This window comes from Apium graveolens, chromosome 8 (assembly GCF_009905375.1).
Source record: "Apium graveolens cultivar Ventura chromosome 8, ASM990537v1, whole genome shotgun sequence".
In the NCBI taxonomy this organism is placed as follows: domain Eukaryota; kingdom Viridiplantae; phylum Streptophyta; class Magnoliopsida; order Apiales; family Apiaceae; genus Apium; species Apium graveolens.
In genome coordinates, this window is record NC_133654.1 from 232,333,497 (window position 1) to 232,359,693 (window position 26,197).

The following is a 26,197-nucleotide window of genomic DNA, read 5'->3' on the forward strand; positions in this document are numbered from 1 at the left end:
ACTTATTTTCTTTCGACGGATAATCCTTTTGATTATTCGACGGATAATGTTCATCATCCGTCGAATCCACATCCGTTGAATGTCCTTCAACCAAATTGGAATCAAGTTTATCCTTGCTCCTTTTCCAAGCTGCATCACAGAAGGATTCTATACCTTGAACTTTAATAATTGGAGCATGGATATCTCTAGATTATTTCCATGCCTTAATTACTTCCTGTTCTCATTCGAGCTGCTTTCTTAAAATATCCTCTTTTTTTAAGGATTCAGTCAGTTAATTTTTAGCAATCTTGCACTCTATTTTCAGTTTTTCGAACTCAACAAATTGAGTTTCTAACACATTGTTTATTTCACTTAAAAACAGATTGTTCTCTTTAAGTTTAGTGTTTTCTTTATTGAGAGACTTGAGTGTAACACACAGATGATATAATTCAATAGACATATCATTTATAGCATCATTAATCTTAACTTTGAATAAATGTGCTAGATTAGTAGTAATTACCTGATTACTGGATGAACTGACCTCTGTTTCATCTAATTTGGCCATAAGTGCTAGATTGACATAGCTTGTATCTTCATCCTCTTTTAATCCATCTGCAGCCCAGTCATTTTCCTGTATGATGAAATCTCTTTCCTTTTGTTTGAGCAACTCAAAATATTTCTGTTTGTAATCAACAGGCTCAAACTTTTTTTTTACCAGAATCAAACTTTCTGCATTCACTAGCAAAATGACCTGCCAAGCCACACTTGAAACATTTGAATTTAGACTTATCAACCATGTTTCTATTTGACTTGGCTGTTCCAAAATTCTTCTTAAATTTGAGCTTGGCAAACCTCCTAGAGAGAAAAGCAAGATGCTCATATATGTCATCCATGTCATCTTGACTAAGCTGGTCTTCATGTTCAGCTACTAGCCCTTTTCCATTGCCTTCAAAAACTCTAGGGTTTGGTGCATATTCAACAGCTTCAACCTTTATCTCCTTCTTCTTTCCTTGCTCGGTAACCAATGTAATGGATTCTCATTTCTTTCTTCATTTCTCCAGCTTCTCATCTTGCTCTATTTCAAGCTCATAGGACTTTAGAATCCCATACAATCTATCCAAGGTGAATTCCTTGTAATTTTGAGAGTTTCATAATGAGACTGTCATAGGTTTCCATTCCTTTGGCAGAGATCTAAGGAATTTGATGTTGGAGTCCTTTGTTTGGTAGACCAATCCATGCAACTTTAGAGCATTCAGTAGTTTTTAAAATCTACTGAAAATGTCAGTGAGTGTCTCACTTTCTTCACTATGAAAATGCTCATATTGCTTAATCAAGAGTTGCATTTTATTTTCCCTTACTTGCTCGGTTCCTCTTTAGCAGTTTTGCAGTTTATGATATTTTCAAACATGTCACCATCAACACCATTAAATAAAATGTTCATGGCCTTCTTATCCTTATGAACTTGTTCAATATTTGGATCAGACCATTCTGCTTTAGGGTTTGGGATAAATGCTTCATTTACTGTAGCAGCTCTCATAGGGACATGTGGACCTTTTTCAATGCAACCCATATATGCTTCATCTTGAGATAGGAGATGCAGGTGCATCTTCACCTTCCAATAGTGATAGTTGTCTTTGTCCAGAAATGGAATCTTTACTCCAACATCTTTTCTGCTCATCCTGCTAGTTGTTGTGATCTTTAAACTCTTTATTCTTCAAGAGCTTGCTATGATACCAATTGTTATTCCCAAAAAATCTACACAAGGATTACAGAAGGGGGGGTTGAATGTAATTCTGGCTTCTTTTCAATTTTAGGAATAGTTCTTCTATAAATATATAACTGTATTTGATTTAGCAATGGTGCAGAATGAAAGTGGTATTGAAATCAAAAAACAAAGTATTCAAATAGAAGTATTTAAAAACTTTCTGGTGGATTGATCTTTTCCACCAGATATATATTAAGTAGAGAACTTTGTATTACAATGTTGTACATAACTTCTTACAAGTTGAACTACAAGAACAGAGAAATTCTTTACAGATTATGTTATCTATTTCTCTGGTAATTGCTTACTAACTTGGATAAAAATTCTTATTGTTCTACTTGCTACACTTGTTTTATATATTATCAAGTTACATGATAAAAAGACAAACAAATAAGACAAACTGTATATAGTCTAATTTCATGCTTCTTCATTTCTCTATCCAACATCTTTGAATATCTTATATTTAGTATGGAAATGGAAATACTTCTTTGTTCTCTAAACCTTACAAATAGGCTGCCACATTCCATTTGCATACAATCAATGCATGTGACTGTTAAGTCACTATCAACTGCTCTTTTAAATTTGAACATCCGTTGAAACTTAGATTGATCATCCGTTGAAACTCTGGTTGATCATCCGTTGAAACTCTGGTTGATCATCCGTTAAAGCTTATTGAAACATCCGTTGAGACTGTCTTCGTGGCAGTTAACTCTATTTCATTTATACAAGATTACAAAGCATCTCGTATATACAATTAACCAACCTATCTTGCATATCAAGCTAGTAGTCAACATGACTTAAATATTCAGCAATATCTACTTCACTAAGGCATTATAATATGCAGTAATGTGCTACTAAACTTATTATTACATAAGCCACTCTTTCAACGGATGTTGAATTGATCATCCGTTGAAATTTACAAAATTCACTTAAATAAAATATACTAGAAGTTTTGTTCAAGTCATCATCAAGTACACATCATATTCCTAACAATTTATATATAATCAACCCATGTGACTGTCAAGTCGCTTTCAACTGCTATTCAGATTTGATGTTCTTTGAGACTTTAACATTATGCATTGAGTCTGTTATGAATCATCCGTTGAAAGTGGATTGAGTCATCCGTTGAGAGCTTTGCAGATTATCCGTTGATAGTGTTTCCTTGGCAGTTGATACTCTTTCACCTATGCAGAATTACAATGCATCATCTATTTATAATTAGTAAATCTATTCTGCATATCTTGCTAGTAGTCAACATGACTTGGAATTTCTAACAACTTCTAAACTTCTAAGATATTTTAGTATACAGGAATGTTCTAAGGACTTAATTAAACATAAGCTACTCTATCACTTTGATGGTTACAAAATCATTTAACTTATCTACTTAGAGTGTTTTGTTGAGTTATCATCAAGCCTACAACATATTCCTAATATTGTCCCTTAATAATAATACTTGACTATGGACCTTTAGGAATATTGATACTATTCTCATAATCTCATTTCTAAGTCACATACTTAGAGATATAGAATTCATATCATATTCCAGGGACATTTATTAATCTAACATTTATTTCGCAGTAAATTAAGACATAATAAATTATAAAGGGAATAATCGATAGAACATAAATATAAATAATCCAAATGTCTTAAACTTAAACATTATAGTGTTGTCTCTAGGGCAAAAATAGTAACACTTTTAACACAAAAACAATCCATTGTCGTTGCTTTTCATTTGTAAAGTGACAATGCCAAGAATAAGCATCGAGTTCATTTGAATACTTTCATTGATGTTTTCAGATTTTTGCTAAATAGTGCATTACCTTTTCGTGGTCATGATGAATCCTTAAAAGTCACTACGTAGAGGAAATTTCTTGGAAATGATAAAATATACTCAGAACCAAAATGAGATGGTCCATAAGGTTACACTAAAAATGCTCTTGGAAATAATCAAATGGTGTCTCCAAAAATTCAAAAAGATATTTGTCATTATTTTGCACAAAATTTTCTCAAATCTGTTATGAAAAAATCGGTGATGATGTATTTGCTTTTTTAGTTGATGAGTCTAGCGATGTTTTAAAAAAGGAACAAATGGATGTTGTTTTGCGATATGTTGATGACATATCTGGAACTGTGAAGGAGAGATTTGTGGGTCTTGTTCATGTGAAAGAGACATCTTTATTAACTCTTAAATCTGTAATTGATAGTTTATTTTTTGAGTTTGGTTTGAGCTTAGGACAGGTGAGAGGGCAAGGTTATGATGGTTCTTGCAACATGCAGGGTCAGTTTAATGGGTTAAAAATATTAATTATGAGAGGAAATAGCTCGGCATATTACATACATTATTTTGCTCACCAGCCTCCATTGGTTGTTGTGGCAATTGCTAAAAAAACTCTTTTTTGTAGGTGACTTTTTAGATATGATAGCGATCTTGATGAATGTGGTTGGTGGTTCTTGCAAAGGGACTGATATGCTTAGAGATAGTCAAAGAGAAAGGTTGTTAAAAGAGATGGGTCATGGTGAACTTGAAACAAGAAGTGGGTTAATCAAGAACTTTCTGTTATAAGAGCCAGATATACACGTTGGAGTTCACATTATAAAAGACTTTTACATTTGATTGATTTGTATCCAAGTGTAATTGAGGTGATTAAATATGTTAAAAAAAGGGAGACAAAAATGTGCAACAATGTCAAGCAAGTGGTCTTTAAATATATATCACATCATTTGATTTTTTAATTTATTTGCACTTAATATTGTATATTTTGGAGCTCCCGGATGTACTATCATAGGCATTGCAAAGAAAAGATCAAGATATATTGAATGTTATCTCATTAGAGTTGGTGGGGGGATTCTCTTTTGAAAAATATATTTCTTTTTATGACAAGTATAACATTGAAAAGTCAGATATGATTGAGGCTTATGTTAATCACCAATGAGCATTATTATTCTGTTAATTATTTCAATATTATTGTGGATATGCAAATTGCAGAGGTCAATGATTGTTTTAATGAGGTAAATTCTGAAATGCTTATTTGTATGGCTTCTTTAAATCCACGTGATTCATTTGTTGATTTTGATCCAGTGAAGGATGACGTTAACTGAGATTTATTTAAATGATTTTAGTCATCCTGACAAGATTTCTCTTCAACAAGAATTGATGATTTATATTGATAATGTGAAACAGATGAAATATTTGCCAACTTGAATGGAATAAGTGAACTTTCTAGAGTATTGGTTGAAACAAAAGAATCATTGATGTTCTTTAGTGTATCGACAAGTGAAGCTATCACTGGTTTTTCCAGTTGCAACCGTGACAATTGAGAGATATTTTTCAACAATAAAGCTTGTGAAATCAGATTTGCACAATCGTATTGGTGATGCTTTTTTAAGTGATTGTCTTACTTCATCTATAGAAAAGGAAGCACTTGCTAGAGTAACAAATGAAGATGTAATAAACATATTTCAAAAAATAAAAACTCAGTGAGAGAAAATTATATTATTATTAGAAATATATTGTATATATTATATATAAGATGAATATGGGAGAGAAGACATCATATGAAATTATATTTCATTCAAGTGTATATCTTACAAGATGAGACTTGAGTCCTATTTATAGGCTCACTAGAACATAGGTAGAGAAATCCAAAGGCCAAATATATGTACTTGAAAAGCCAAAAGCCAAGAGTTATGACTTTGGAAAGTTAAGTGGTTGTTCTAGAGTATTCTAGAGACATCCATATTCTAACACTCCCCCTTGGATGTCCAATTTTCTATAATCGTGCTCGTTAAAACCTTTCTAGGAAAAAAAACCATTGAGAAAAAAATCCTAGTAAAGGAAAAAAATTACATCGATTTTGAAAAGTTTATTTCAAGTTCTTAAGTCGACGCATGCCAATCTTATGTACCAAGATTTCAAAAACTGATGGGGGTAGCGACTTCGGGAATAGATCTGCAAGGTTGTCACTTGAGCGTATTTGTTGGACTTCAATTTCTCCATTCTCTTGAAGGTCATGTGTGAAGAAAAACTTGGGCGAAATATGTTTAGTATTATCGTCTTTGATATAGCCTTTCTTTAGTTGCTCGATGCATGCTACATTATCTTCGAACATTACTGTTGGTGTCTTGTCATGATGCATACCACATAACTCTTGAATATGCTAACATATTGATCTCAACCAGACACATTCTCGACTAGCTTCATGGATTGCAAGAATTTCTGCATGATTAGAAGAGGTAGCAGTCAAAGATTGTTTAACAGATCGCCATGAGATGGTTGTATCCCTATAAGTGAACAAATATCCTGTCTGTGATCGAGCTTTATCTGGATTAGATAAATATCTTACATCTGTATAACCCGTTAGCACTGCTTTGGATTTATTAAAATAAAATAAACCCATATCAGTTGTACCTCGAAGATATCGAAAAATATGTTTAACACCATACCAATGCCTCCGAGTTGGGGCGTTACTATATCTTGCTAATAGATTCACTAAAAATGCTATATCGGGTCGTGTATTATTAGCAAGACACATAAGCGCGCCTATAGCACTGAGATAGGGTACTTCAGGACCGAGTATCTCTTTATTTCCTCCTTTGGTCGGAACACGTCCTTTTTCTTATCAAGTGATCGAACAACCATTGGAGAGTTAAATAGATGTGATTTGTCCATGTAAAACCGTTTCAAGATCTTTTCTGTGTATGATGATTGATGCACGAAAATTCCATTTAGAAGATGTTCAATTTGTAATCCAAGGCAAAGATTTGTTCTCCCAAGATCTTTCATTTCAAATTCTGCTTTTAAGTAATCAACTATTTTCTGGAGCTCTACAGGAGTTCCGATGATATTCAAATCATCAACATACACAACCACTATAGAAAATGAAGATTATATTTTCTTTATAAAAATACATGGACAAATAGGGTCATTCTTGTAATTTTCCCTTAGTAAATATTCGCTTAACCTCTTATACCATATTCGACCAGATTGCTTTAATCTATATATGGATATTTGTAACTTAATAAAATAAAGATCACGAGAGTATAATTTAGATGCTTCAGGAATTCAAAATCTTTCAGGAATCCTCATATAAATATCTTTCTTAAGGGAACCATACAAGTATGTTGTCACAACATCCATTAATCGCATTTCTAATTTTTCAATAAATGCCAGGCTAATAAGATAATGAAAAGTTGTAGCATCCATTACAGGGGAATATGTTTCCTCATAATCTATGCCTGGTCTTTGTGAAAATCCTTGAGCAACTAAACGTGCTTTATATCTCACAATTTCATTTTTATCATTTCTTTTTCGCACAAATACCAATTTATAACCAACGGGTTTAGTCCCTTCAGGGGTTCGGACTACAGGTCCAAAAACTTCATGCTTGTTAAGTGAGCTCAATTCCTTTTCAATTGCTTCTTTCCATTTTGTCCAATCTTCCCTACGTCGACATTCTTCGACAGATTTTGGTACAAGATCCTCGTCTTCCATCATTATATCAAGCGCTACGTTATATGCAAAATTTTCATCGATGATGATGTTATTTCAGTTCCATTTCTTTCCCGTGACAACATATTTTATAGAGGTCTCTTCTATTTCAACATTTCCAGGTACCTGGTCCTCTTCCGGGGTTTGGTTATTCATGTCACGGGTCTCTTCTGGAGTCTCTCCTTGAGATTTTATTTCATCTATTTGGGCATCATCATATTTTGCTCCTTTTTTTTCGAGGATTTTTATCTTTGGAACCGATTGGTCTACCTCGCTTCATGTGAGGTCTTGACTCATTTGCCTTGATAATTTGTCCTTCAGGGACTTCAATTTTTGCAGGAGAATTTACAGCTGGTATGTGTGACTTAGTCACTCTATTGATATCATTGAATGCATCAGGCAATTGATTTGCTATGTCTTGTAAATGGATTAGTCTTTGAACTTCTAGTTCATATTGGTTTATACGAGGATCAAAAATGTTCAATGTTGGTGCATTCCATGTAATTTCTTTCTCCAGCTGCTTATTTTCTCCCCCTGATTTAGGGAAAATTTTAATCTCTCCCCCTAATTTTGGAAAAACATTTTCATCAAAATGACAGTCTGCAAATCTTGTATTAAATAAATCACCTGTCATTAGTTCAAGATATTTGATGATTGAGGGAGATTCATAACCAACATATATACCCAATTTTCTTTGAGGACCCATCTTTGTGCGTTGTGGTGGGGCAATTGGGACGTATATCGCACATCCAAATATTCTAAGATGGGAAATATTAGGCTCTCTTCCGGAGGCCAATTGTAAGGGAGAGAATTTGTGATAGCATGTAGGTCTGATGTGTATAAGTGTTGCTGCATGTAAAATGGAATGTCCCCAATCTGTGACTGGGAGGTTTGTTTTCAAAATTAATCGTCTATGTAACACCCCCAAATCCGGGGTCAAGATTTGGTGTCACTAAACAATCCTTACATAGAATAAAGAAATAAATAAATAAATAAATAACCCCTTGAATCCGGATCGTTTACAGGTTATGGTATGAAACAAGAATCTAATCTTCTACAACTTACAACAACTAATATACAATTGTAAATACCTCTGAACTAATGCTCGAATCATATTCTTCTAACTTCTTCAACCTCTCGCAGCGGAGATTTCTCGAACTTCTGCTGTCTATCTAAGCTATTCATTTGTATCCTTATCTGTTTCTGGCAGAAATAAGAATTGACAAAGCAAGAGTGAGCCAAAAATGCCCAGCAAGTATATAATTTGAGTCTTAAACATTAATTTCTCTGAAATATTTTGAAGAGCGAAACGCGAAATCATTTAAAGGATATACTTTATCAGCTTAAAATCAATTTGATTTGTATTGCTATAAATCACAAAGGACATAATGACATTTTTGTTAGAGCTTTTAGAGATCGCGTGTTTTCAAAATAGCTTCTGGTATCATCTCATAATTGAGCAATGGATGCACTAACTATTCATAAAGCGACGTTCAAGAAATTCCTAACTATTCAGTATCCATCATTATCGACTAAGTTTCCATAGACTTAGCCTGCTAAACCAGCCTGATAAGGACGGGTTGAATAATTAAGAAGATCTCAATTCATTCGAGATCCTAACTATCACTGAGCAACTAATGCTGCAGCAACAATCTGAACCTCGAATATATTTAGACACATTGTAATTTCCCAAAACTGAGGGCTAAGAAAGAATAACTTTAACCCATAATCACCTTTTATTTCAAGAGGGAATGCCATTAATGGCGAACAACAATAAATTGGACTGAACACTAGAAACCAACATATGCACTATAACCTGTTGATCAGTCAGAATATAGTGCGGATCTATACCCAACTGCATAGACCCAACCAACATTAGGAGTACTCAGGCAACTATGGCCTAAAGGGTCTGGTCCATCTCCGGCCCATAGGATCCAGCTCATCACTGGTCCTCATAATAATCATCCAGCCCGTAGAGTATTTGGATATCAAATCATTCTGATTTCAAAACATCCCAAATTAGGGTTCGCAAATAACCCGAACGAATGGGTATTTGCTCAAGAGAGCAATCGAATTATAGGAACAAGAATTTAAAAGAACTGGCATAATAAGAGTAATTGCAGTGAAATATAAAACAGTTAACTATTCTGAACTTAGAATATGAGCGAATAAATATTTGCAGTATTTAAGGAGAAAAGTTAGGAATACTTGTAGTATTTAAAAGAAACTCACGAATACTTGCATAAACAGAACTATTTAATCCAGCGATATGTAAAACATTTATATCTTCCGAACTGAGAATAGGGAAAGCAAATACTTGCATAATAAGTTTCAAAATAAATATCACTTGAACAATAAGTGATGATAGGGATACTTGCCTCAATAAGCTTTAACCGCTATTGACTTTGGTTCGACTTTGATCGTTCGGCTTTATTGACAAACTACTATTCGATTCTGGATACGATCCCGACACTCAGGTTCTTCGATTGGAACTTTATTAATCCCAACGTCTAATCACTAGATCATTCCTAGTCCAACGTCACATCTTGGGTCTTCCGTCTAAAACCTACAGGGTTGAAATACCCTAATTCAGATAATCGCTTAAGCTTACATCAAATTATCATCCTATTTTACCCATACGATTTCATAACTGAATTCATATTTATATGTATTATCAAAATACACATAGCAGTTATGGTTCACATCTTCGAAATTCGGTTCGGTATTCATTTTCAGAAAATACGTATACTCGTCGTTTTCAAAAACAGGGTAATCGATTATTTATAAATTATTTTGTCTCAATCGCAGTCCAGTTCATATAATATAATTGTATATGATTATTCGACGTCTCCGATAATTTATAGGTTACGTTCCCGAAATTTCGGAATTAATTTCCCGAAAATCGGGCAGCGTCTCCTTTGTTTATCGGCCTACCCGTCGAAATCAAATCGACGTCAAATCACAACAACAGCCACAACATAATTCAATCCACAATCCAATTACCAAGTCCCAAACTCCGATTCGCTTAATTATTATTACTATTCGTATTCTGCATTTTTATTCATATTTTTTTATTTAATTAATAACGTAGGACTCAGATTAAAATCATCACGGTCCACCGTTAGCTCACAAATGTTCATCGCTGACGGCGGCGAAATTCGCGGGTACCCGATTAATTCGGGTTTCCAACACGAAAGTCCGCCGATTAATATAATAATAATTCCCGTACGAATTTATTATTTATTTCACGAAATCCATCAAAATTTGATCTTGCAGAAAATAAAAATTCAACTCAGCAAAGCACTGGAGTTAACAAAACTACCACACACAGGAGCACCCACGGAACCACCACCATCTCGCCGGAATCCGGCGAGAGGCGGCAGCAACACAGACGCACACAAAACAACAGAACCAACTGAACACTCAAACGGAACAAAACAAGACAGTAACCCGAATTAAAACAAACTCAGCACAGCAAATATACATACGATATATACATTTACATGCGCCCGAGATCACCGTAGTCATCAAAAAGGTACCGATGGCTAGAAAATATAAAAACAGCCCAAAACAGAAGCTGCAAAGCCACCAACACACACACAACAGGCCACACGCACGATTGCATACAGAACCAGCACGTCACCGTGCCACAGTCGCCTCGCCGGAAAGCGGCAACGGCGGCAACAGCGGTGGCCGGAGATTACCAGGAGAGAAACATAGCAGCGGGGAAAGGAAAAAGGAGAAGAAAAAGAAATTGATAGAGAGAGGAGGAATCAAGAAAGATTGGATGAGAGAGGTCAGAGAGATTGATGAATAAAGAGAGATGTAGAGACGAGAGAAAGAGAGATTGAGAGGGTAGCAGAGAGAGAGAGTGGAAAGATTAGGAAGAGAGAGAGAGAGGGTTGTAATTATCCTTTATGTTAATCATTTTTAGTATAATTTCTGAATTCGTAACGGAATATAACAATTTAACGATCCATTTACGAGTAACATAACTCGAAAAATTTCCAAATTACCTTTTAAAATTTATCGAAGTAATTAAAAATTTAATAAATAAAATTTTCATGATTTTGCAGCATTCTGGAATTAAATATTGATTTTATAATTAAATGGGGTCAGGAAATCATTTTAAATTAAATTAAATTCATACAACTCGATAATTAATTATGACATTAATCTTCGCGTCCAACAAATCACAAACAATTAATACTACACATCGCATAGCTGACCGAATCATCACACATTGGATTTATTTAATAATTTGATAATTACATTTACCTTTTGGATCTGAAAATAGGTTACTAAGTCGCTAAGTAACTGAAAAGACGATACGATTTTAATATCAAAATTGGACAATTATCAAAACAGAGCTTCCTATAAAATACTTTATACGAAATTAAAGTGATAATGTCTCGCCTTTTGAGAATATAAATTCTTATCGATATATGAAATGATTTGCGTATCGAAAATTTCATACCGGTACTCCTACAGGTCAAATCGTAACCCGGATCGAAAAAGTCAAAACACGGAAAATGTTCGGAATTACCAGATTAGGTTAGGAAGGAGTTTCCGGAAGAGTTTCGGGTTATAAAAACGTAAAAACGGTTGAAGTCGGCTGATTCCCGGCTTTATAAATTAATTTTGTAATTATTCAGAAAATAATTAATAATTTCATAAATTATTATAAAATCATCTAACATTCCAAAAATTACCAGAAAAATACCTTAATTATCTATATTTTATTCTGGACATATTAAAATTAACATACTCACATTTTATTACATACAAACATCCAAATATTATTATCAAACACCAGATAATTCACCAAAAATTCATATAATATTCACATAATAATCATATATTGATATAAATAATTATACGATATTTCCCAAATGTTACATCCTTTCCCCCTTAAAAGGATTCTGTCCTCAGAATCACGCTAAGGAATAATACTATTATTTTTTTCAAGTATATAACTTTCATTTTCTCAGGTTAATCTCTCAACCTCATAAAAAAAATATTTTTTTTTTCATAACTTTAACGTATAATACCAATCTTTCCTTTATAGCCTCTTGCTAACATCATATTTTATTTATTGCTTGCATAACTCAATTCAACTCTCCATCTCCTATATATACTGGAGCTAACCTATTCCTTCCGAATATCTACAGATAAACGCCTTATGAATGCGCTGTATGGGTAACGGTGAAGCCAACTCACTTCTACTTATCATGTCTATTTACTACTTAGGAGGAGCAACATAACACATCTTAATTCTCTTTTTCTTTCTAATTCTAGTAACTCGTGCCTACATGCATTTCCCATTGTTACTCGGTGTTGAATCTCGTCCTCATATGTTTCTTCGTTCAAATAATCTAATTTGTAATCACTTCCTATCACACTGGAGGTAACCGTTCCTGTAATCTTCTTTTTTATTTGTAAATGATACACGGGAACCGGGGCGCATTGGCTTTCTGACGTTAACTATGATATTCCCCAATTACCTTTCCTATAATTCCTCGGTCTCATTATTTTAATCACAATTTAGCGGTCTTTTACTGACATTAAATCTGTCAGTTACTCACATAACCTGAATCACCCTTCATTTTTATACGTAGGGAACGAAATTACTTTTCTCAGCCATATATATTTAAATGTCTTATGAACTCGTTATGCCTATAACAAAAGGGTCAGCTCATTCGTAACCGTTCTATCTATCTCATTCTCTTGATGGATTAACTTGAGTTATACCAATCTGATTTTCTTTCTAATTTTAACAATTTGCGATTATGCACCTTCTATTTTCCTGACTGTTCAACTTTACTTCTCGCGTCTCCTTCTGTTTGGTTAATCTGGCCTATAATTGTTTTTAATCGTATTCGAGAACCTTTAGTTGGTTTCTTGTACTTTCACTCCGTATCCGCCCGATATACTAAACTCATGGCGTTTAATGCTTAGAAATGTTTTAAATATATCAAAACTAACAATTAAAAAGGCAATCTCGACCATCGCATTTAACTCACCATTTTGTAGTATTTTTCAAATTTTTTTTTTAAACAAATAGATTCATCAAGTGAAATCTTTTACTCTTTAAATAGAATATTAATTTGGAATAGAATGAACCATAACTTTATTCAAAACCGAATCTCTTGGTACTAATACTAATTTTATTGTCATATTAAATTAGATATAAATATGAACTTTGATGCTAACAACGTTCCATACTGAAGTCAACACCAATCATCTATATTAATACCACCTTTGATATTTAACAACAAAATAAGTATCAGTATATTCCAGAAGTCGGATCAAACCTGCTCTCAATTTCTAACTTTTCCTATCCCTTTATTCATTCCCCTGCTTACATGCATTCTTGGAACGAACTCCTATTTTCAACTATCGACGTTCCATCTTATTCTCCTAATAATTCTGGCACAACCGACGTTCCCAACTTATATATTTTCTGGATTATTTTATAAAATTTCTTTATCATCCTTTTGATTCCACTTCTTGTCTTGATTAATTCTTCGTTTTCATTATTCATTATCTTTTTCATACATAACAAATTTCTTTTTCTTAGTAATATTACTCTGTTTATTAGTGGATAGGTCATTTCTGAAGTTCATACTGGAATGAAGGCTTTTATATGTACTATTTAAATTCTTACTAATAGAATTATCGAATTTCCTCGGTAGCTAGTTTCTTATCCTTGCTTGGTGTATCACAAATCGCGTATTTGACTTCTCTTCATTGACTATCATCTCTTTTCCTGAGTTCACCTACGGACTTCATCAATCTCCGTCTTTCATCAGATGCTTGAATTTGCGAGCTTTCCATTATTCTACAACAACTTCTATTCAACCGTCGTTCAAAAGAAGTGTACATTCAAATATTTTATTAATTCATCATTCGATATGGGTACCCACCCAAGTTTTTCCTGGAACGCTATTGCATATGATATAATTTCTTGGTTTTATCTCATACCTTCCGGTCTTGAAATATTCTTCTTATTAGCATGAACCAATAACTTCCTATTCTTTTCTATTCATCAAAAAGAGCATATTCTTCTGGATCACACCTTACCCCTGATTACAATAACATCACGTTAATTGAACTAGGCCTTTTAATTTACGTTAACGCCATTACTTTCTCCAAATTTCTTATCACTCTAATTTCGGATCTGGAAATCATGTTAGAGTTTGACTCAATCTAATTGGAATCGATTTCCATTTAACTAACCATTAGTTGGCAAAGTGGATCAATTAACTCCTTTAAATGATCACTTAAACCAAGTGCTGACTAGCTAATTGGAATCAAAGACCAATTACATAAAGTTGGTTTTGGTCGTAACAACTTTCTCAAGCACCGAGATTGCAATTATTTGAAGTACTGACGAGAACGATAATATATTTCTTTGTTCTTAACTATAGGATAATTTCTGAAAATTTGGGCAGCACTTCCCCAATACCATTGACTACCAGTCGGATTCAAGCCGACATCATCAATCAACCAGATCATCCACATTCATATCCACCCACTTTTATTAACCAAAATCATCAATTTTTCCACAATTCACATTTTATCATCTTGATCAGCACCTGTCTGGCATATCATATATTTTTTTAAAATAAGACTTAAGGTCTTAAATCAACAAGGATTAACATAATCACTCCCTTTCCAGTTCTTTCAAAATCTTATAAAATTTTTATTAGTAAACTTTAAAATTTGTCTCGTTTTTCAAAATTTTATTTCGCGAGTATCTTAACTTATTTCTTATCATTACCCATTGTGTACAGTTACTTTTAAGAATTAAGCTGCGTCATTCCATCTCGAATCTTCACGATAGGTATCTTTCAGCGACGAAGAGATGTTTCACGTCGTAATTGCATGTCTGAGTCATTGTTCAGAATTTCCTTGATTGATGATTTTTTTTTTTTTTTGATCGTCGTCCCGATACTCGTTCGCTCCGTTTGACGCACACAACTTTACTTCCTTATTTTATAATTGATCTAATTATTACGGTTCACTAACGATTCGTTCCTTATCAAAATTTTCCAATTCGAAGTGTATCGCATTAACGTAATCTACCGTACTCATGAGATCCTTGTAACACGAACAACTGTCTTACTTGATATCTTTGTCATGTCCACATTTATCGGTGCATACATTTTTCCTCGTTCGCAGATGTCCACCATTCATCGATTTGCAGTCGTATCTATGTTCGTTGTATGGTTCCACGTATCACTCTATTTCATTTCTTTTGAAATCGTCAGAGAACAGACTCTACGCAAGAGGAGAGTTTGTGAATATGATTTTGATTGAAAATTGAATAAGAAATAACAATGCCACAGATAATCGGGAGAACTGGTAAATCAGAAAATTGAAAGAAGAAAAATGAGTGAAGAATGAGACAACCATATCCGTACTCAAGATGGCCAGTCTTTCATACTATATGGCATACAGCACATGATTAGGTGGCGTCCCACCCGACTCTTCATTATTTCAACAAAGCGTCATACCACAACACTGTTTGTCTCAATCAGAAATCAGTGATTTAAGGAGAGTAACAATTCAGAAGGAATACAACACACATGATTTATCCACATAAGAAACTTTATACGTATCCAAGAATCAAGAAGAATATATGCCATCATGTTAAGAAGAGGAATTTCAATGTTGATCACCTTCCACGCTTCACCTACGTATGCCTTCAGAAACCAACCGGATGAGAGATTCATAATTTAGGTCACATTATATCTTCGAAATGTCGTCTGAAAATGCCTCCATATTAAATGCTTTAATGATTTGATCGTAATCGCGTTCCTACGAAATTTATAATTTATTACTTCTGATTTCCTTCAGTCATCTGTTGTCCGCTCAAATTACGCATCTTTTAACAATTTCATGAATTGAAGAAATAATGTTTTAACAAGTTAATTTAATCATTAGTATTAAACAAAATTTATGTTCATCTTTCACAAAAAGTTTAAAAAAATTTTTTTCTCACTAGTGGGTCTATTTGGTCTTCCAGATTAATAACACTAAATCTACTTCCTTTCTTCTTTTTAGGTCATTTTCTGTTTATATTAACAAGAACATAAATAGTAATTCAACATCCAAATTATAAAACTCATTTAATACCAAAAATCTTCTGAAAGCTGATTAAGAAAATCTTTTCTTCAATCTCATTTTAAAGTTTTGGAAATCAAATATTTGGTCGTTATCACTATATAAGTTACTTGCTATTTTCCTGATTTACCAATGAAATGTCAAACTAAAATAATGCCCATATAAGGGTCTCTCCACTTTGGTACCTCTTCCACTTTTCCTTGGATTCTGCTCGCCCTTATTAGTCGCAGAAACTTCATTCGTCGTCGTAAATCATTGAATTCGCAATTCTATCACAACGCTGACATTTAGTAATATCTTTGACATTCTTGTCATCGTCCTTGACGTTATGCTTACAACCACACATGTGATTCGACGTTCCGTCTGTATATAGGGTCGCATCTTCTTGCTAGTTTTACCTATACCTATTAAGGTAGCTATTATTCCTCGCGCAGCTCCCGATGAGTGATAAGAATCTTCTCGCAACGATAGTGCCTTCAAAACATACAACATTGGTTCTTCATCAGCTTCCATCAACTGGTTGCCTTCGGCATGGAGCTCATCTTACTACCTAATTCTAAGTTAAATCGTAACTTTTCTTACACAAATTCTCACAAGAATCGATCGCATAGTCTTCAAAACCATATGAAAAGTAGGGTAACATAGCCCATCTTCGTCGATCTGTCGATCCCTCGTTACTGTAGGATCTAAGAATTCAATATACCTATAGCGTTGCGACATTCGCCTTACACTTTCTCAGCAATTCTATCTTAGTAACTCCATCTCAGATCTACTAACCCTAATTCGCAGTCAACTCAATTTATCCTGAATTTGCCTAGGGTTTTTCCTATCCTGTAAGACCTATCATTCCTATCTTACTCTCACCTATTCTTATTTCAGTGACCAATAACCTGTAGCTCTGATACCAAACTGTAACACCCCCAAATCCGGGGTCAAGATTTGGTGTCACTAAACAATCCTTACATAGAATAAAGAAATAAATAAATAAATAAATAGCCCCTTGAATCCGGATCGTTTACAGGTTATGGTATGAAACAAGAATCTAATCTTCTACAACTTACAACAACTAATATACAATTGTAAATACCTCTGAACTAATGCTCGAATCATATTCTTCTAACTTCTTCAACCTCTCGCAGCGGAGATTTCTCGAACTTCTGCTGTCTATCTAAGCTATTCATTTGTATCCTTATCTGTTTCTGGCAGAAATAAGAATTGACAAAGCAAGAGTGAGCCAAAAATGCCCAACAAGTATATAATTTGAGTCTTAAACATTAATTTCTCTGAAATATTTTGAAGAGCGAAACGCGAAATCATTTAAAGGATATACTTTATCAGCTTAAAATCAATTTGATTTGTATTGCTATAAATCACAAAGGACATAATGACATTTTTGTCAGAGCTTTTAGAGATTGCGTGTTTTCAAAATAGCTTCTGGTATCATCTCATAATTGAGCAATGGATGCACTAACTATTCATAAAGCGACGTTCAAGAAATTCCTAACTATTCAGTATCCATCATTATCGACTAAGTTTCCATAGACTTAGCCTGCTAAACCAGCCTGATAAGGACGGGTTGAATAATTAAGAAGATCTCAATTCATTCGAGATCCTAACTATCACTGAGCAACTAATGCTGCAGCAACAATCTGAACCTCGAATATATTTAGACACATTGTAATTTCCCAAAACTGAGGGCTAAGAAAGAATAACTTTAACCCATAATCACCTTTTATTTCAAGAGGGAATGCCATTAATGGCGAACAACAATAAATTGGACTGAACACTAGAAACCAACATATGCACTATAACCTGCTGATCAGTCAGAATATAGTGCGGATCTATACCCAACTGCATAGACCCAACCAACATTAGGAGTACTCAGGCAACTATGGCCTAAAGGGTCCGGTCCATCTCCGGCCCATAGGATCCAGCTCATCACTGGTCCTCATAATAATCATCCAGCCCGTAGAGTATTTGGATATCAAATCATTCTGATTTCAAAACATCCCAAATTAGGGTTCGCAAATAACCCGAACGAATGGGTATTTGCTCAAGAGAGCAATCGAATTATAGGAACAAGAATTTAAAAGAACTGGCATAATAAGAGTAATTGCAGCGAAATATAAAACAGTTAACTATTCTGAACTTAGAATATGAGCGAATAAATATTTGCAGTATTTAAAGAGAAAAGTTAGGAATACTTGCAGTATTTAAAAGAAACTCACGAATACTTGCATAAACAGAACTATTTAATCCAGCGATATGTAAAACATTTATATCTTCCGAACTGAGAATAGGGAAAGCAAATACTTGCATAATAAGTTTCAAAATAAATATCACTTGAACAATAAGTGATGATAGGGATACTTGCCTCAATAAGCTTTAAACGCTATTGACTTTGGTTCGACTTTGATCATTCGGCTTTATTGACAAACTACTATTCGATTCTGGATACGATCCCGACACTCAGGTTCTTCGATTGGAACTTTATTAATCCCAACGTCTAATCACTAGATCATTCCTAGTCCAACGTCACATCTTGGGTCTTCCGTCTAAAACCTACAGGGTTGAAATACCCTAATTCAGATAATCGCTTAAGCTTACATCAAATTATCATCCTATTTTACCCATACGATTTCATAACTGAATTCATATTTATATGTATTATCAAAATACACATAGCAGTTATGGTTCACATCTTCGAAATTCGGTTCGGTATTCATTTTCAGAAAATACGTATACTCGTCATTTTCAAAAACAGGGTAATCGATTATTTATAAATTATTTTGTCTCAATCGCAGTCCAGTTCATATAATATAATTGTATATGATTATTCGACGTCTCCGATAATTTATAGGTTACGTTCCCGAAATTTCGGAATTAATTTCCCGAAAATCGGGCAGCGTCTCCTTTGTTTATCGGCCTACCCGTCGAAATCAAATCGACGTCAAATCACAACAACAGCCACAACATAATTCAATCCACAATCCAATTACCAAGTCCCAAACTCCGATTCGCTTAATTATTATTACTATTCGTATTCTGCATTTTTATTCATATTTTTTTATTTAATTAATAACGTAGGACTCAGATTAAAATCATCATGGTCCACCGTTAGCTCACAAATGTTCATCGCTGACGGCGGCGAAATTCGCTGGTACCCGATTAATTCGGGTTTCCAACACGAAAGTCCGCCGATTAATATAATAATAATTCCCGTACGAATTTATTACTTATTTCACGAAATCCATCAAAATTTGATCTTGCAGAAAATAAAAATTCAACTCAGCAAAGCACTGGAGTTAACAAAACTACCACACACAGGAGCACCCACGGAACCACCACCATCTCGCCGGAATCCGGCGAGAGGCGGCAGCAACACAGACGCACACAAAACAACAGAACCAACTGAACACTCAAACGGAACAAAACAGGACAGTAACCCGAATTAAAACAAACTCAGCACAGCAAATATACATACGATATATACATTTACATGCGCCCGAGATCACCGTAGTCATCAAAAAGGTACCGATGGCTAGAAAATATAAAAACAGCCCAAAACAGAAGCTGCAAAGCCACCAACACACACACAACAGGCCACACGCACGATTGCATACAGAACCAGCACGTCACCGTGCCACAGTCGCCTCGCCGGAAAGCGGCAACGGCGGCAACAGCGGTGGCCGGAGATTACCAGGAGAGAAACATAGCAGCGGGGAAAGGAAAAAGGAGAAGAAAAAGAAATTGATAGAGAGAGGAGGAATCAAGAAAGATTGGATGAGAGAGGTCAGAGAGATTGATGAATAAAGAGAGATGTAGAGACGAGAGAAAGAGAGATTGAGAGGGTAGCAGAGAGAGAGAGTGGAAAGATTAGGAAGAGAGAGAGAGAGGGTTGTAATTATCCTTTATGTTAATCATTTTTAGTATAATTTCTGAATTCGTAACGGAATATAACAATTTAACGATCCATTTACGAGTAACATAACTCGAAAAATTTCCAAATTACCTTTTAAAATTTATCGAAGTAATTAAAAATTTAATAAATAAAATTTTCATGATTTTGCAGTATTCTGGAATTAAATATTGATTTTATAATTAAATGGGGTCAGGAAATCATTTTAAATTAAATTAAATTCATACAACTCGATAATTAATTATGACATTAATCTTCGCGTCCAACAAATCACAAACAATTAATACTACACATCGCATAGCTGACCGAATCATCACACATTGGATTTATTTAATAATTTGATAATTACATTTACCTTTTGGATCTGAAAATAGGTTACTAAGTCGCTAAGTAACTGAAAAGACGATACGATTTTAATATCAAAATTGGACAATTATCAAAACAGAGCTTCCTATAAAATACTTTATACGAAATTAAAGTGATAATGTCTCGCCTTTTGAGAATATAAATTCTTATCGATATATGAAATGATTTGCGTATCGAAAATTTCATACCGGTACTCCTACAGGTCAAATCGTAACCCGGATCGAAAAAGTCAAAACACGGAAAATGTTCGGAATTACCAGATTAGGTTAGGAAGGAGTTTCCGGAAGAGTTTCGGGTTATAAAAACATAAAAACGGTTGAAGTCGGCTGATTCCCGGCTTTATAAAATAATTTTGTAATTATTCAGAAAATAATTAATAATTTCATAAATTATTATAAAATCATCTAACATTCCAAAAATTACCAGAAAAATACCTTAATTATCTATATTTTATTCTGGACATATTAAAATTAACATACTCACATTTTATTACATACAAACATCCAAATATTATTATCAAACACCAGATAATTCACCAAAAATTCATATAATATTCACATAATAATCATATATTGATATAAATAATTATACGATATTTCCCAAATGTTACAGTCTAGCAATCAATTGGAGTCTTCTAATAAAAGATTCTGCAAGACCATTTTGTGTATGAACATGAGCTGCAGGATTGTCAACACGTATCCCAATTGATGCACAAAACTCATTAAAAGCTTTTGATGTGAATTCTCCGGCATTATCCAATCAAATTGTTCCAATATTATAATCCTGAAATTGTGCCCTTAATTGGATTATTTGCGCAAGTATTCTCGCAAACGCCAGGTTACGAGATGATAATAAGCACACATGTGACCACCTTGTTGATGCATCAATTAATACCATAAAATATTTAAATGGTCCACATGATGGGTGAATGGGCCCACATATATCACCCTGTATTCTTTCTAAAAATTTAGGAGATTCTGTTCCAATTTTTGCTAAGGAGGGTCTGATAATCAATTTTCCTTGAGAACAAGCAGCACAAGAGAATTCATTAGATTGAAAAATCTTCTGGTTTTTCAATGGATGCCCGTGTGAATTCTCAATAATTTTTCTCACCATAATTGATCCAGGATGCCCTAGCCGATCATGCCATATAACAAAATTATTTTTGTCAGTAAACTTCTGGTTTACTGTGGTATTTACCTCAATATTTCGAATATGGGTATAGTATAATACGGAAGAAAAGGCTGGCAGTTCTTCTATAACACATTTGCTACCCGAAGTGATACTTGTAATATAAAGAAATTCTTTATCCCCTTTATTCACCATTTCAATGTGATATCCATTTCTTTGAATATCTTTAAAACTTAATAAACTTCTTTGTGACTTTGGGGAGAACAATGCATCATTTATAATAACGGTAGTATCTATTTGACAGGTCACATGATGTTTAATGTTGGATGAATAACGGTAGTATCTATTTTGACAAGTAATTTATAAATCAAGTTCTCATGAAATATCCAATAAATGTATGAACTAGAGTCTTCTACTTCCCCTCTCCGACTTTTTCTTATTATACTATTCTTCTTCTGTATGTGTCAAAGCCTGGAAGAATTGTGAGCTATACCTCCTAGCAAACTTTGATGATACAATTTTATTTGCAGTGACATTGCCATACTTTCCGTCTCTTCAGTCTTCACTGGTAAACAAGCACGAAAGAATGGTGTTGCTAATCTCTATGTCAAGAATATTGACTCTTCAATTACCAATGCTTGCTTGCACACCATTTTCTCCAAATATGGAACTATACTTTCTTGCAAGGTGGCTGAGGAAAATGGAAAGAGTAAGGGCTTTGTATTCGTGCAATTTGATTCTGAGGACTCTACCCTTTCTGCTATAGCTGCTCTGCATCAATCTTTTCTTGAGGGGAAGCAGTTGTAAGCCCCCTACTCTTTCTGAATTTTTGCACTGTTTCTTATGTTATTTAGTAATATTTCATCTGTAACGTTAGGGTCAACTGCATCATGTAATTTCCCCTACTCATTACATGTATGTATTCAATTTCTACTGTAGTTGCTTCTTTGATGTTTCCTACAATTTAGGTGTCTGCTAATCTAAATGTCTACATGATCATTAACTTTGATACATGTGCTCTAAGTTATTTCTTCTTATTGAAGGGTTTTTAGCACATAAACGCAACGAAAAAATGTAAATTTAAATCTTAAAATCGAAACCCTCCGCAGGATCCATGCGAAAAACAATATTTAATTTGTAGTTCAATATGTTTACCTTAAGAAGCTTTACGTTAATGGAAAGATGGAGGTCTTGAATGATCACCACGTAGCCCATCGCTGGAACGATCTACGCCTTGAAGGTATCCACACGAATGATCGTCCGGAGGATGGGTGTGTACTATCACGTTCTTGAGGCCGCCTTCTTAATCTCTCTATCTCTCTTCAAGCTGCTAGGGTTTATGTTTTATCAAATAAAATGTGTAACCCTAATTCTATTAGGAAAAGATATTATATAGGCAAGAGCTAATGAGCCTTTAACCTTAAACTGAATTTTAGAGTTATTATTATTATTAAATTCAAAATTCTAATTATTGTATTATTAAATCTCACTTAATCATCCAATAACTTAATTTCGAATTTAATATTAAATTCAAATTTCCTATATATTTAATTAATTAAGTCACACTTAATTAATAACAAATAATTCGAATTACTTACATTTAATTTAAATCCGAATTTAAATTAAATAATCCTCTAATCATTCTTTGTGCGACCCTTTAGGTTATTATTACGTTGGCAACAATTTTAAATCTAATTTAAAATCATAAACAATAAGCGGCATCTAGTAATACATCATTGTATCAACTAAACCTTTCGTGAATAATGTATAATGTATTATAATCCCTTTAGCCTTATATTATAGATCAAACTCGAGGCATGCATTGTGTCATCCTCTAATAACGTTCAATCCTTCTTTCCTTGATCAATGAGTAAACTATTAAACAAATCAGTATTTGAGCACGACCATGTATTTTATAGTCCTACTCAATCAAGAGGCCAATAATATCACTCCTTTAATAAAGGAGGGCTAAATCCCATCTAGACCATTCATATTTCTCATACGATTCATAATGTACCCAATGTCTACTTTTATTATTACCCGGTCAAGGATAACTTTTAATAGTATCAAAGTATATTAATTCTCGTATAGAAATATAATGATTTCAGGTCAAAGAACCAATACATCATTATCACTGTGAGATTAACTTATGACACTATAAACATGTAGTATCTCACAACGGGTCAATCCAGTACCATGTATTTAATACATGTGCCTGTGTTTTGAATCTAGTATCATCATACCTATGATCAATGAGATATGATCATCAACCAACAATCACACTAGTCTCAATATATTTATTATCGTCCCTTAACAATAATATTTGACTAGGGATCTTTAGAAATATCAATACTATTCTCATAATCTCATTTCTAAGTCACGTACTTAGAGATATAGATTTACATATCATATTTCAAGGACATTTATTAATCTAACATCTTATCGCAGAAAATAAAGATATAATAAATTACTAAAGAATAATCCATATAAGCATAATTAATAATCTAAATGTTTCATAATATAAACATAATAGTGTTGTCTCTAGGGCACTAACACTAACATATTATCTACTTAATTAAGAGACTTCTTATACTGTCATGTTTAGTGTCATAAGTTGCCTACATTTATGTATATATTTGAGGCATTTCTAAGGAGCCTGAACTTTTTTAATTTCTTGTCATAGTTTCTTGGTGGAGTAAAAATCTTGTCCAATCTAATTATCTGGTCTATGTGTAGATATGTGTCCAAGTTTATAAAGAAGCGTGAGAGGGAGAATGCATGTGAAGAATCAAATTTTATAAATCTATATGTGAAGTATCTTAGTGAAGATGTTACAGAGGATGTCCTTCGCGGAAGGTTTTCAGAATATGGGAACATCTCCAGTATGGTCATCATGAAGGACAGTGCTGGAGTATCAAAAGGATTTGGGTTTGTTGGATTCAATTTACATGAAGATGCTAAGAAGGCCATGGAGGCTCTGAATGGTGCCATTATTGGTAAGCACACTTTCAACTTTTATCTTTGTGTGCATTACAGACTCATCAATGAATCTAAAAACTTATATGCTTCTTTCTGTTATGAACATGATCAAATAAGCTGTATGTAGGGAAGGCTCAGAGGAAAGATGAAAGGAAAGATCAGTTAGTATATGCCAAGAAAGAGTTGCTGAACTACCACAAACAGAAATTGAAGGCCTCAAATCTATTTGTAAAGAATCTCAACATATCCATCGACGACAGAAAATTAGAGCATATCTTTGGTGCTTACGGGAAGGTGACTTCAGCAAGAGTGATGCGTCATTACGATGGGTTTAGCAAGGGATTTGGATTTGTAAACTTCTCTACTGTGGAAGAAGCGAAAATGGCTCTGGATTCACTAAATGGTATTCTTTATATTCTTAACACTCTTCGGGACAATGCTTATTCAATATGTGCTTTATTTATCTATTAAATTGAATTTGTTTATTTTCAAGGAACTATTTTGGAAGGAACATGTATCCATGTGACTGCTGCTCAGTATAGAGAAGAACACAGAAATAATTGGCAAGATTGTTTTGCACTCCTTCCCCCATCTCTTTATACTCCCAACTACAGTGGTTTTCCTTCTCCTAACCTTGCATACAGCTACAGTGCCCCCTTTATTTCAGATTCTATTCTGCATCACGCATGAACTTATGCCAGAAAAACAGCAATCAGTATGCTACATCATCATGTACCTTTGCAGCACACAGTTACCAGGGAACTAAAGCACGCAGTTACCAGGGAAGCTATACCACATATGTAAGGGATCTCGTGTGTTTATATTCCTTAGCTTGTTATCTTATGCCAGGTTCTGCCTCTTATATGTATTTCCTTTAAAATGTTATGCAGATGCTAATGAGACAATCTCAAGAGGTGACAACTACCAAAAAGGTTTCAAGTAACTAGGAACATGTATGTTTTATTTTTGTTATATCTTTCGGATGCTCGAGTTATTGAGAACTTCATTTAACTTAATCTTGTTATCATAAATTATCACAGTATATATTCACTTCTATAATGAATTATTATTCCAGCATCTACGACCATTGCAATTATTGTTTCACATGTGGTTACTATTTTTTATGTTTGTATCATGCTAATTTTACTCTTATTCATTCATCTATTTACTTTACTTGACCACCTAAAAACACTGTAGATTTTCTTCCCCCAAAAAATTTCTACCCTTAATATGCTACTACTGTTTTCTTGGCAATGTAATATACAAACTTTTGTGTCAAAACCTTTAACATTCTGCTATGCCAATTGCATTTGATTTTGATACCAGGCCCTGTTTGAAAGGCTGTTGATTTTTTCTTATTAATTATATGAAAGGTTGTTATCACTCTCGTCTGGATTTAATGTTAGACTTTACCATTACAAGTAATTAACATGATCATTAGAAT

The 26,197-nt window shown here is 33.8% G+C and overlaps 1 protein-coding gene across 1 annotated transcript; it reads left to right on the plus strand.

The window, feature by feature from the left end:
• Window positions 1-8,089: 8,089 nt before the first annotated feature.
• Window positions 8,090-25,443, plus strand: LOC141680438 (polyadenylate-binding protein 6-like). Its single transcript, XM_074486665.1, has 5 exons — window positions 8,090-8,118; window positions 22,305-22,577; window positions 24,511-24,770; window positions 24,881-25,156; window positions 25,247-25,443. Exons 1-5 carry the CDS (start codon window positions 8,090-8,092, stop codon window positions 25,441-25,443), a joined length of 1,035 nt encoding a protein of 344 aa, XP_074342766.1.
• The last annotated feature ends 754 nt before the right edge of the window (window positions 25,444-26,197 follow it).

Coding starts and splice junctions, on each gene's coding strand:
- LOC141680438 (XM_074486665.1), top strand. CDS start 8,090: ATGGAATGTCCCCAATCTGTGACTGGGAG. Junction 22,578..24,510: donor TTTCTTGAGGGGAAGCAGTT/GTAAGCCCCCTA, acceptor GTCTATGTGTAG/ATATGTGTCCAAGTTTATAA. Junction 24,771..24,880: donor TCTGAATGGTGCCATTATTG/GTAAGCACACTT, acceptor AGCTGTATGTAG/GGAAGGCTCAGAGGAAAGAT.